At 36.6% G+C, this 13,285-nt stretch overlaps 1 protein-coding gene across 2 annotated transcripts in view; it reads right to left on the bottom strand.

The window, feature by feature from the left end:
* The window catches only part of PLPP1 (phospholipid phosphatase 1), a 93,397-nt gene that overhangs the window by 50,027 nt on the left and 30,085 nt on the right, over positions 1-13,285 (bottom strand). The window contains exon 2 of one of the 2 annotated variants that reach the window (XM_044224709.1): positions 9,197-9,351. The exons of the other annotated variant lie outside the window; for it this stretch is intronic. Coding sequence (XP_044080644.1) covers positions 9,197-9,351 — 155 coding nt within the window. The remainder of the gene's footprint in view (positions 1-9,196; positions 9,352-13,285) is intronic. 2 annotated transcript variants of the gene reach the window in all.

Raw genomic sequence — 13,285 nt, 5'->3', positions numbered from 1 at the left:
CAGTATATACTCAATATTTATATAACTTTTCTCTTCTCTAAGTACATCCAGTATAAGTTAAAATTTATCAAAATATTTTTAAGGGTTCCAGAAAATGAATATATAATTATTAATATACTGAATCTACACACTATGTCTTCCAAACAGCATGAAAAGCAATCTTAAAGAAAAACATCCATGATTATGGCAAATTTCTTAGAGATGCATCTGTTATTACTTTATTTTGTGACAATTATATACAGAAAGGGGGCCAGAAAAATTGCTTAGAGCAACTGACTGAATCAGTACTTTCCATAACAATGTTGACAGGAAACAAAGCTCCATATGGGAATAAGTAAACAATAAAACTGTTTTCCAACAGAAGAAACCCACCTCCATAATACTACTTATCTTTAATTCAAATGGCTATTTCCCCCATATTTTAAGATATTTATAATTAGGATATATATTCAATATAATAGTATCCCATTTTTCTCCTGAGAAGCAGTTTTAATGAGGTACCTCAGATTAAAGATTACCTGGAAATACAGTATATTACAAAAAGTTATGGTTTATTTTCATGGTGATAATTATTATTAAACATAAGCAACAATCTTTCCCATTTCACATGTAGTAGTTTTTCATTAATTTATTTTCTACCTATATTTTTAAAGATCTATTTATTTATTTTAGAGAAAGAGCATCCAAGTGAGCAGGGGCGAAGGCGTAGGGAAGTGGGGGTAAGGGCACAGAGTAAGGGAGACAAGCAGACCTCCTGCTGAGTGGGGAGCCTGCCACAGGACTCCATCCCAGGACCCTGAGATCACGACCTAAGCTGAAATCAACAGACACTTAACCACTTGAGCCACCCATAGGTGTCCTTCTAACTATATTTTTAAACCATTATGACATACCAAGCATGGTGTTTGGTGCTATGAACACAATGGAGCAAAAGAGATGAGATCATGCCTACCCTAGTAAACCTTGTCTTGCGTCTCTTGGGGTGAATCTGGAAAAAGGAAGCCACAGCACCAATGTTAACATGGCAAGTGGAGCAACACACTGTTTTGATACCAGTTTCCTGGACTAGTGGAAGAGAGGTGTCAAGAGAGACTTGCCAACAAACGCCAATGGCTTCCGACAGTGGAGGGCATTTATGGACATGCTGACCATAAACATATTTTACTTATGTATTACCTTACAGCTTATAAAAATATACTAACCCATCCATTCTGTCTTCATGATTAGCAATTTCTTATTATCACCTAAGTAACTATTTAAAAAAAAAAAAAGGGCCTCATTTGTCCTCTTTAGTTCACCCTAAAGAAACGGGATTTTTCAAACCATGTGCCAAAAATAAAAAACTTCAGAAAATCCATATATACACAGTAAATGATTTCCCTTATCTTCTCAAACATTATCAAATCCCAAACTTGGCACATGTAGTTTTCTATAACAATTCAACCCAAAAAAGTTATTCCATACTATCTTTTTCCTCAGACCTTAATAAAGGGAGTAAAAGAACTAAAAAAAAAAAAAAAAATAGAAAGTAATCACAATAGCAAAAACAGAAAAAAATTTCTTCTAAGTTGTGTTTTATCCCTTAAAATTCTAAATACTATCTACTTAATATATTCCACTAATAACAGTTGTAGCAAAAATCTTAAGAATAACCATCCTATAAAAATACTTGTGCTGAATGCTATACAAAAGCCAAGCATTTTTTGGTTACATTTAGCCACGCGACCAATGAAAGGATAATCCAAAGTACATTATTTTAAATTGTGGCTTAGGAGGCTATTGACATTTCTGTTTTTTGTAATAATAACCTAGAATGACTTTACTAAAACCAAAAACTGGAATACTCCACATCCCAGAGTAAGGGAATTCTAATAGACAAACACTTAAACAAGTGAAACGTAACAGGTATTCAAATACCACAATACTAAAATAAACTCGAAGATTTTTTGTATACTAGGATAAGCTTATATAAATGTTCTATCATGAGCTAACAACTTAAAATACTATAGATACTTAAGATGAAGTTTGTCATTAGCAACAGTAGATCGTGACAAAGACTCTCTCCTTAACCAGATTTTTTTTTCCTTAACCAGATTTTAAACCAAATTTTAGTAAGCTTCCTCTAAACTGTTCCTTTTTTTTTTATTTTTTAAAGATTTTATTTATTTATTTGACAGATAGAGATCACAAGTAGGCAGAGAGGCAGGCAGAGAGAGAGGAAGGGAAGCAGGCTCCCCACTGAGCAGATAGCCAGATGCGGGGCTCGATCCCAGGACCCTGAGGTCATGACCTGAGCTGAAGGCAGAGGCTTTAACCCACTGAGCCACCCAGGTGCCCCTACACTCTGTTCTTTTTTTTTTTTTTTTTTTTTTTGTTACTTTATTTGACAGGCAGAGACCACAAGTAGGCAGAGAGGCAGGCAGAGAAAGAGAGGGGTGGAAGCAGGCTCCCCGCTGAGCAGAGAGCCTGACACGGGACTCGATTCCAACACCCCGGGATCACGACCCGAGCTGAAGGCAGAGGCCCCAACCCGCTGAGCCACCCAGGTGCCCTGCTACACTCTGTTCTTAAGAAGGTCCTTGCTGGGCCTCCACAGCCCAGCCTTAGCAAGAATCCCCCAATTGTTGGGGGTGCCTGGTTGGCTCAGTGGGTTAAGCCTCTGCCTTTGGTTCAGGTTATGATCTCAGGGTCCTGAGATCAAGCCGCGTGTTGGGCTCTCTGCTCAACAGGAGCCTGCTTCTTCCCCTCTCCCTGCCTGACTTTCTGCCTACTTGTGATCTCTGTCAAATAAGTAAATAAAATCTTAAAAAAAAAAATCCCCCAACTGTTAATATCTGATCACACTTGATACTTGGTCAAGTTCCTTAATCGCAACTTTTAATGTTTAAGTCCTGGTATACCCTGAAGAAGAATCCTATTAGGTCAGTTTTGCAAGAATCCTGCTACTGTTGATGCCTTCTCTTAGTGATTTTATATCTCCTGACCTCCACACCCTGCTCCTTGGCTAGAAATCTCCACTTCCCTGCTGTATTCAGAGCTGAGTTCCATCTCTTGCTCCTATTGCAATAATCTTGAATAAAGTCTTCCTCACCATTTTAACAAGTGTCAGCATCATGTTTTCTTTAATAAAAGAAACCTTATAAGGGATTACTAATTCCTCAGTAAACTTTAGTTGGTAGATTGAAAGAAGGGGAAAAACTAAAACTTTTTCTTAAAATTACTCCTATCAACCAACATCTGAGCACTGAACTGTGTTCAAGGCACCAAGTTTATAGTGTTAAAGATAAAAAGATTTTTATCTTTTTATTTAAAATTTTTTTTAATTTTAAAAAATTTTTAACAAAGAATTTGACTGGCCTTTTTTTTGGCTCCTGTGAGCCAAAGAGACTAAATTCTTAGTATTTCCTGAGTAACAGGAATATCTTTGTTGTTCATGAATCTGTTAAATCACACCTGAGTTTATGCTGACAAGATGACTCAGGATGGGTATGAGTGCTATGAAGATCAGCCATGTGATCAGAGGGCTGGGGCTTGGAGCCCCAGGGAGGGGAAGGGGACTGGAAATTGAGGTTCAGTCAGATGGCCAATGGTTCAATCATACTTAGTCAAACATGAAATAAGTGAAACCCCAATAAAAACATCTGACACTTGAAGCTTTGTGAATACACCTGAGTGCTGGGATGATAATAAGCCTTGACTCCACTAGGAGAGGGCACATAAGTACATAAGTTCTGCATTCAGGCTCCTCCCAACTTCCACATTTCACTTTAAGTGTATCTTCACTATTGATTTGGATCCTTTATAAAAAAAAAAAAAAACTTAGTAGGGGAGCCTGGGTAGCTCAGTCAGTGGAGTGTCTGACTCTTGATCTCAGTTCAGATCTCAACCTCAGGGTCATGAGTTCAAGCCCACATTGGGCTCCGCGCTGAACATAAAGCCTACTTAAAAAAACAAAACCAAAAAAAGAACCAAAACAAAACAAAACAAAAAACCGCTGTAATTGAAAACAATGTACAGGGGAGCCTGGGTGGCTCAGTGCATTAAGACTCTGCCTTCGGATCAGGTCATAGTCTCAGGGTCCTGGGATCAAGCCCCATCAAGCCCCGCCTTAGACTCTCTGCTCAGTGGGGAGCCTGCTTCCCCCTCTCTCTCTTTGCCTGGTTGTAATCTGTCAAATAATAAATAAAATCTTTAAAAAGAAAAAAAAAGCACTTTCCTGAGTTCTCAGTCATTCTAGTGAATTACTAAACCTGAGAGAGTCATGGGAACCTCCAAATTCATAGTAGGCTTATTAGAAGTACAGGTGGCCTGGGAACCCCCAATCTTGTGGCTGCCATCTGAAATGAGGGCAGTCTTGTAGGGGGAAATCCCCTGGGTTGTAGCCAATTGGTCAGAAGTATGGGTGACCCGGGGACCCTCAAACTTACAGCTGACAACTAAAGTGAGGGCAGTCATTTTGGAAACCATGACCTTAAACCAATGGTGGAATCTGATGCCAGTTCTGGGTGGTTAGCATCAGAACTGGATTCTAGTATACTGTTACATACAAGACAAAATTTCTCTTTTTGAGGAGACAGATAAAGGATTATCAGCAGGTCCACTTAAGACCAAAGCCAACCCAGCAAGAACAAGAAGTGGAGTTTTTATTTTGATTTACTGTGCATCTTCAAAATATCATTATTTCTTTTCTTTTGGAACTTTCTTGGAGACAAACAAAATTAAACCCACACACAGAACAGTTCAGCTTTTGGAACAATTATATGAAAATGGGTATACAGTTTACACAGTTAAACTTCATGTTTATCAAAATGAAAATGGGGTAATTTCTACTGGGCTTTAAAATTTAAAAATAGCCTTCCTTGTACAAAACAGCATGTGTACACAGGAAGAAATAAAATGGAAATGAAGAAATAAAATGAAGGTAATACCATAGTAGTGATCAGAGAAAACCATTATTTCTCTTTTCCTTCCCCTTCCCACTTAATATATTAAAAGAGATCTTACCAGGTCAATAAGTATCAAAAATTAAAAAAAATATGGATATCTCAATATTTTATCACTGGGGTATGGGACACAAACAGTCCCTAAGCCTGAACTAATTTATTTATTATATAATTATTATAAATTTATTTCCAATTTCCTACTATAAAAAATGATGCTGTAATAAATATTCTAACTAATTTTCTGCATGAAATTGGTACTATTTCCTTAGGTAAACTATTTAAAGTATAATTTCTAGGTCTAATGATACATTCTTCTTAACATACATTTATACTCCTGCTAGCTTTGTATATGAATATGCTTGTTTTCTATTTTTTTAAGATTTTTAAATTTTATTTTTGTGAGAGAGAGAAAGAAAGAGAGTGAGGGAGCCTGAGTTGGGGGGGGGCAGAGGGAGAAGCAGACTCCCCACCGAGAGGGGAGCCTGATGTGGGACTCCATTCCAGGACCTTGTGATCATGACCTGAGCTGAAGGCGGACACATAACTAACTGAGTCACCCAAGTGCCCTACGCTTGTTTTCTATACTTGATAATGTAAGGAGACCTTTTCCCTCCGCCAACATAAGAGGCCAAACCATTTTCTCAGTGTTGCTTTAAAATGCACTTTTTAAGAAACTGACCCTTTTAAAAAATATTTTTTGGCAATTTTTCTCTTCCACAGACAACTTTTTGCTTATGCTCTTTGTCCATTTAACTTTGGAGCATTCATCTGTTTTTCTCTAACGTCTAAGAGTATGTATATACAATATAAACAGTTTAAGCCTTTTTCACATGTATCCAAATTCATCCGTAGTTTGTCATGATGCAGTTTAGATCACTATGAATAATACAATGTCCTTTTAGGAGCTTTATAAGTTGGCCAAAGAAAATAGTCTTTATTAGGTTAACAGTCAATTATTTTAGGCTAAACATTTGTACTACAAGGTAGTAACATAGAGCATTAAAGACCTAAAAAAAGCAAATACTCGCAGTCACTAACAAAACCTAAAAAAAGGCAACTACTCACAGCCACTACTCAAATTAGTGTAAAATATTCCATTAAAAACAGATAACAGTTTTCTATTCCCAAACTGTATAAACTTTAAACTTTGGAAAAAGTGTACTTATTCATTTCAACAGAGGAACTTGGGATTTAATACTTACTTTACTTTTACTATCATTACTCTCAGAGTTTGCATACAAATTCAAGATTTTACCTTTTTCTAGAAATTTAAAAATTAATAAAAGTAAATATAAAAGATAAGGAGGGAGAAGATACATGAAGTCAAAAGGGAAAGGAAGAAAACTGATGTCAAAAAGTGGATCCTTAAAACTCATAAAGAACCTTAATCCTCAAAACACAGTCTTTATATATATATATATAATTATATTTATATATATCTTTATAAATTATATGTTTTATATTTATATATTATTACATATGTATTTATATGTATATTTAAAACTATATATATAGTTTTCTGAATTTTGCATCTTTTTGATTAGCTGATGAGTGCACTTTTTAAAAAAGATGCTAGATTGTTTAAAAAAAAAAAAGTTTTGGCCTTAAAAATGTTTTATCATCTGGGGCACCTGGGTAGCTCAGTTGGTGGGCATCCAACTCGGTATCAGCTCAGGTCCATGATCTTGGGGTTTGGGATAGAACCCCAGTCTGGACTTCCAGCTGGGCGTGGAATCTGCTTGAGATTCTCTCCCTCTCCCGCTCCCTCTGCTCCCTCCTTTCACTCTTCCTCTAATTAAAAAATGTTTTATCATCCAAAATCTTACTATTCAAATTATAAAGTATCTGTGTGTATTAAGTTACATCAAATGTAAATCACCTTACAGAAAAGTAAAATTGTCTTCTACATCTAATGTTATATAAATTATTAAAACAAAAAACAATTTTACCCTAGGAATTTTCAAGAATACCCTTATAATACTCCACAAGCAATCAGCACGTTTAAGGCCCAGAAACTGGCCAAATACTACTACTTCCTGCCATTTTTAAAAAAATTTAGCTTTATGGCTGTTAAATGCGTCTTCATATTTATTAATAATGCAAAAACATGTTATAAAAATTAGTAAAAAATTTTTAAAAACTTAGTAAAAACTAAAGGAACAAAAACTTAGTAAAAACTAAATAAAGGAATAAAACTGAATTTTCAAAGTGCTCATAATGAACTATAAGACTGTCCAACTAAAGGAAGCAACATGAAAATATGAACTGTCTTCAGGCAGTACAACTACAGGTGATTTCTTTTTCTTTTTTAACAGATTTTCTTAAATTCAGAAATGCGTATCTTTTTTTTTTTAAGATCTTTATTTATATATTTGACAGAGAGAGATCACAAGTAGGCAGAGAGGCAGGCAGAGAGTTGGGGGGCGAAGCAGGCTCCCCACTGAGCAGAGAGCCAGATGCAGGGCTTGATCCCAGGACCCTGAGATCATGACCCGAGCTGAAGGCAGAGGCTTAACCCACTGAGCCACCCAGGTGCCCCAAAAATGAGTATCTATTATTTTTATAACTTTTTTTTTTTTTTTAAGAAAAAGATGAAATGTACCAAGTCAAATAACTAGAAGTAACTTCCTGATCTTCAAGGAATTGACTCCTCAAAGAGAAGGGTTGGTTTTTAAAAACCTTACCTGGTGATAGCTGCTCAAAATAACGGCCACAGGGGCGCCTGGATAGTGGCTCAGTGGGTTAAGCCTCTGCCTTCGGCTCAGGTCATGATCTCAGGGTCCTAGGATCGAGTCCCGCATCGGGCTCTCTGCTCAGCAGAGCCTGCTTTGCCCTTCTCTCTGCCTGCCTCTCCACCTATTGTGATCTCTCTCTGTCTATCAAATAAATAAATTTAAAAAAAAATAACGGCTACAAAACACACCCTGCACTTCATACAAGCAGAGTTATAGTAAGACAGTACAGTCTATTTTCATCTAAGCTTCAGTACTATATGCTTTGCTGTACACGGTTTCATCAGTCTGAAGGCTAAAGCAAAAGTTACCAGTTATGGTAGAATTTACTTTTTAGCGAAAAAGTAATTACCTCCATAAACTAAATCCCAGATTTTTCTCCTTTTTAATGTTATAAAAGTAGTTATGATCAAATTAAAATATGTAGAAAATATATGGAAATGTTATTCTATCTTGATATATCACAAAACCCAGCCCCCTTTACCTTAATATAGTGCTAAACACCATCCAGAAACAAACAAACAAAACAAAACAACCTGCTAGCCAAAAAGAAAAAAAGAACTCAGATATGAAATGGAAAACTAAAGAACTAGTTAGGTTATTATTCTTAGCCATATCAGGGCAAAATAAACAAAGAAAAACCAGCCTGTCCTATTATGGAAATAAGGGTGCTGTGTCTGCTACAACAAAAACTTTTAAGTCAACTATTTAGCAAAACCAACTGCCAAAAGATAACTGGTCAAAGGAGAAATACAGCATCATCACTGGATGCAATCCCAAGACAGTCAAGGAGGTAAATCTTTGCTCCTTCTCTTCTATTTCCAACTCACATAAAGAGAAACAGGATAGGGCAGGATTCAGTAATCACAGGCAAGGATAAAGAAAGTAATCACAAAATCTCAAGGACCAATCTTAAACCTAATTTGTGAAACTTAACCTAGAAGGAAAGTTTCCAGTTATTTAAAAAAATGAAAACAAATATTATCCTGTAGACAGATGAATTATCTAAAGATCAGCACAACTTAGAAAATAGTAAATTTTGATGTATACTGAGGATTTTATTTTGCATATGTATTTATATTCTTTCTGCTGAGTTGTCTTCTCAATTTTAATGAATAAATCTATCTCCTTTTTTATGGTTTCAATATTCATTTAAATATGATAAAATAAGCATAATCTTAGTTTCAGCTCTGCCATAAAATAGCTTGACCAAGTGTCTGGGCCTAACTTTCTTCACTTACATACAGAAAAATATTGGTCCAAATGACTTAAATGAACACTTCCATTGTAAATTATTCATTCTATAGTTCTTCATGAGGACTTCAAGTTATTTTGGGTAACATTCCCCTTTAACTGAAGTAACACTGTCCCTAGATGAAAACAGTGGGTATATTCCCCAGTCATTCACCACATCAACACTGGTGAAGACAGTACTACAGATTTACTTCCACCCCAAATCCATCACTTCATCCATCCTCCAGCACAATAAACGCATCACTACCTACTTATTTATTTACTTACAGAGGAAATGGGTAAACCAAGCCCCACTACGGAGAGGACAGTGGTTGTGACGGTACTGTCATGGTACGGATACTGGATGCTGTTGTCTTTACAGAAAAAGCCTCTCTGAAATGGACTTATTTGGCCCAAATTTAGAACAGCCATAGGCATGGAAGCTGTTGGGGAAGGGAAAAAAGATACACAGGGTTAAATTCAATTCACTTCATTATGAAGTAAACTCTACTGAATGGGATGCAAATTTTAACCATATTTGGTCCTTTCTAAAAAGGATCAATACTCCAAAATACCCAAGAGTAGAGATAAAGGAAACCATGCAGCATTAGCTTGTCCATATCAGCCCCACACTTATCAAGTATAAATTCTCTTGCTTGCGTTGACCTCTGATTTTAAAGACAATCAATAAAAGAAATTACCAGAGAAGGGAGCAAAATTGGCCCAAAGAACAATAAAGCTGAAAAAACAGGAGGCTTTCTATTTTACATTTTGTAACTAGTTTATTTTTAATCAAATTGATTGATATTTTTAATATGTTTAAGAAAAAAGGGAAAACTATAAATATATTCAGTTATCAATAATATCATAATAGCCAAAAATACTCGGGGGGGGATAGAAACCTTTGTTTCATATTAAAAAGCAAATTAACAGGGTTAGGAAAAAATAGAAACCATAAGTGTATTTGATAATAAAAACAGAAAGAAACTAGCCTTTTTTCCCCAAAGATATATTTAAAATGATTAGCCCTGCAAGACTTGAAATCACTTGAGCCAATTATAGAGGAATAATATCCATTTCAAATTTTTCACCCAAGTAAAGTGAAAGACCAAAGAGACGTTAAATAACTTAAATGAGAAGCCTTGTAGTATGTTGAAATTTACTATGTTTTTATGCTTTGTTTTATACAATTCAAACACTCTCACCTCTATTTGCTATATGTTCATCACTAGGTTAGGCCACACAAAGGGAGAAAAACTAGTATAAAACCGACACTAGGTTCAAGAGCCTAAACTTTATGTGTAGAAACAGAATGTATATTGGAGGAAATTGCTTAAAATATAATACCAAGATAGCTATGGGGGGGAGGGGTGATGAAATAGTTCTGTATCTCGACTGTGATGGTTACCCATAACTCTAAGCATTTGTCAAAACTCACAGAATGTACATCAAAATAAGTCAATTTTATACTATGTAAATTTATAAAGAAACACCATAAAAAAGACATTAAGTGTGTCTAATTTCTAAAATGATATAAAAGGTCCTATAGGAACTCAGAGGTCAACGTGAACTAGAGTAATTATAAAAGACTATTTTTAAAAAGGCAACTGAGTTGAACCTGTCATAGCAGGTAAACCACAGGCAATAGGGAGGGGCTCAGGGAGAGCATTTAGTGGTACAAAAAAGCAAGGTCAGCATGAGGTCGCACTAACAAGAGCACAGAGGGAATGAGCAAGGGGTTTTCAAGGTATGTAACATTTTAGAGCCAACCTGTACTGCATGCTCACACATGCCAGGCACTGGGCTACACAGATTAACTCCATTCTTACTTATAACCCTGCAGGTAATACCACTTCTCCCATTTTTCACATAAAGTTATTATGAGGCTTAGACAATGTGGACCCTTGCTAAAACATAAGGAGTAAAACCAGGATTCCAGTACAGGTTGTTTCCACTGTCATTGTATATGTGGCCTCCCATGGAGGCAAGTGATCTGGATAAATTAAAACATGAGAACTGTGGTAAGAAGTTGGGAGGTGGGAGACTAATGATTTGAAAAAGCTTGTTCAGTATAAAATACATATTATGTTCATAATGAAAACTCAAAGTTAATGTCTTAATTCTTCAATTCTGTGGTTTTTGTTTTTTGCTTTTTTTGTTTTAAGATTTTATTTATTTGACATAGAGAGACAGCCAAAGAGGGAACACAAGCAAGGAAGGTGGGAGAGGGAGAAGCAGGTTTCCCGCTGAGCAGGGAGCCTGATGTAGGGCTCAATCCCAGGACCCTGGGATCATGACCTGAGCTGAAGGCAGATGCTTAATGACTGAGCCACCCAGGCACCCAATTCTGTGGTTTTTAATGGGAAGAAGAGAGCTTGAAATTTTCGCATTTAGTAAAAAGAATTACATACTTACAATACTGGCCTAAAAAAGGACTTTTCCTGTAGGAAATAAAATATCACTGCCCTCTTAGCTCAGTCAGGATCAGCAACAGGGTAAAATAGGGGATGCTAGAAATTTAAAAAAAAAAAAAAAAAAACAGTAGAAAGGAGACCATTTCATATAGCCTTGAAATAATCCAGTAATTAGCTGGTAAGTAATGTGTTAATAGTGAAAACAGAAGAGAATGCAAAGGAGTGTTCTGAATACAGAAATGATTTAACTTCATGCCTAACTACAAGTGCGGAGGTAGACCTGAAGAGGACACTTCAGGGTTTGGCAAGAAAGAGAATGGTGGGCCCACTGACAGAAATGTGAAGCTGTGAGTGGGACATGGTTTATGTTGGAAGAAAATTAGTTTAGTATTGAGAATATTGCCTTTGGGGTGATCTGGTAACTTCTTAAATGCTCAGCCTCATCTGTGACTCTTCTCCATGCAGCCTTTAAGATTCCAATCACACGGAATCATTTACTGTTGCCTTTCCATGTTATGTTTTCAAAACCCTAGGTGGCTTTATTTATGTTCAGCCTTCTACTGGGGATACCTGCCCTCTCATTTCCCCTTCAGTCCAAGGCAGGCATGCCCTGTGTATTGGTCCAATGGCAAATTATACACACATCTATCACACTATATTTCATATTGCCTATGACATTCTATTACCAACTTGAAGGCAAAGACTATCATTCTCATATTCCTTACACCAGGCACACACACACAGTGGACTCTGAATAAAAATACATTAAATGGCTATAATGGGAAACAATCAGAAATAGAAAGAGATACCCAAGATACTGGCATTAGAGGTGGTAACTTAAGCCCGGGGAATGCAACAGATCAGAAACAGCCTAAAATCAAAACTAACAGAGATAAAACAATCAGCTAATGACTAAATATCCATAATGAAATCATGGACAGACTGTAGGAAAAAAAGGAAAAGAGGATGACGACATGCTCTAGAGGGCAGAGGTTGTGTCCTTTTTTTTTTATAAGATTTTATTTATTTATTTGACAGACACATCACAAGTAGGCAGAGAGGCAGGCAGAGAGAGAGGAGGAAGCAGGCTCCCCGCTGAGTAGAGAGCCCGATGCGGGCTCGATCCCAGGACCCTGAGATCATGACCTGAGCCGAAGGCAGAGGCTTTAACCCACTGAGCCACCCAGGCGCCCCGGTTGTGTCCATTTTGTTCAGCAGCCCACAATGGCCATTCTTACAAAAGAATGAACAATAGAGAAGTAGGGCAATGTTGTGATACAAAAGCCAAGAGAAGTAGCTTAGAGTAACAAGTCAGTATCTGGGCAAAGGTAGGATGCAAATACTAAGACATGACTAATACTAAGACATGCAAATACTAAGTCATTCTCACTCTAAGAAGAGTGAGAACTGAGTAGTCTCTGAGGTCTGAGGAAAAAGGGATCTTTGGATAACCACCCTTTTATTATAATATTATGCCACCTCCACTAAGAGCAATATCTTTATGAAGAAACTTCAATAATAAACTTCAATACTGGGTTGTCATTGTCTAAGCATGAATACTTTCTTCTAGTTAAATATATTACAATTATTTCCTTTATTACTCATATATTACACACACACACACACGTACAACCCTATGAACTGAATTCTGTGGTCCCCAGAATTCTTATTTTGGAGCTCTAACCTCCAATTTTTTCATATTTGGAGGCAGGTCTTTTAGTAGGTAATTAGGGTTAAATGAGGTCATAAATCTATTAACTTAATCCAATAGGACTGGTCTCATAAGAAGAGGAAAATAAAGAGATCTCTCTCTCCCTCCATGTACATGCACCAAGGAAAGGGCATGACAGGACACTGGAAAATGCAGCCATCTATAGGCCAGGAAGAGGGTCCTCACCTGAACCCAAGCATGCTGGCATCCCGATATCAGAATTCTAGCCTCCAGAACTGTGAAAAAATAAAT

Source organism: Neovison vison, chromosome 1, assembly GCF_020171115.1.
Source record: "Neovison vison isolate M4711 chromosome 1, ASM_NN_V1, whole genome shotgun sequence".
Lineage (NCBI taxonomy): Eukaryota > Metazoa > Chordata > Mammalia > Carnivora > Mustelidae > Neogale > Neogale vison.
Note: the sequence above shows the minus strand (reverse complement) of the source record. Positions and strands in the feature narration are given on the sequence as shown.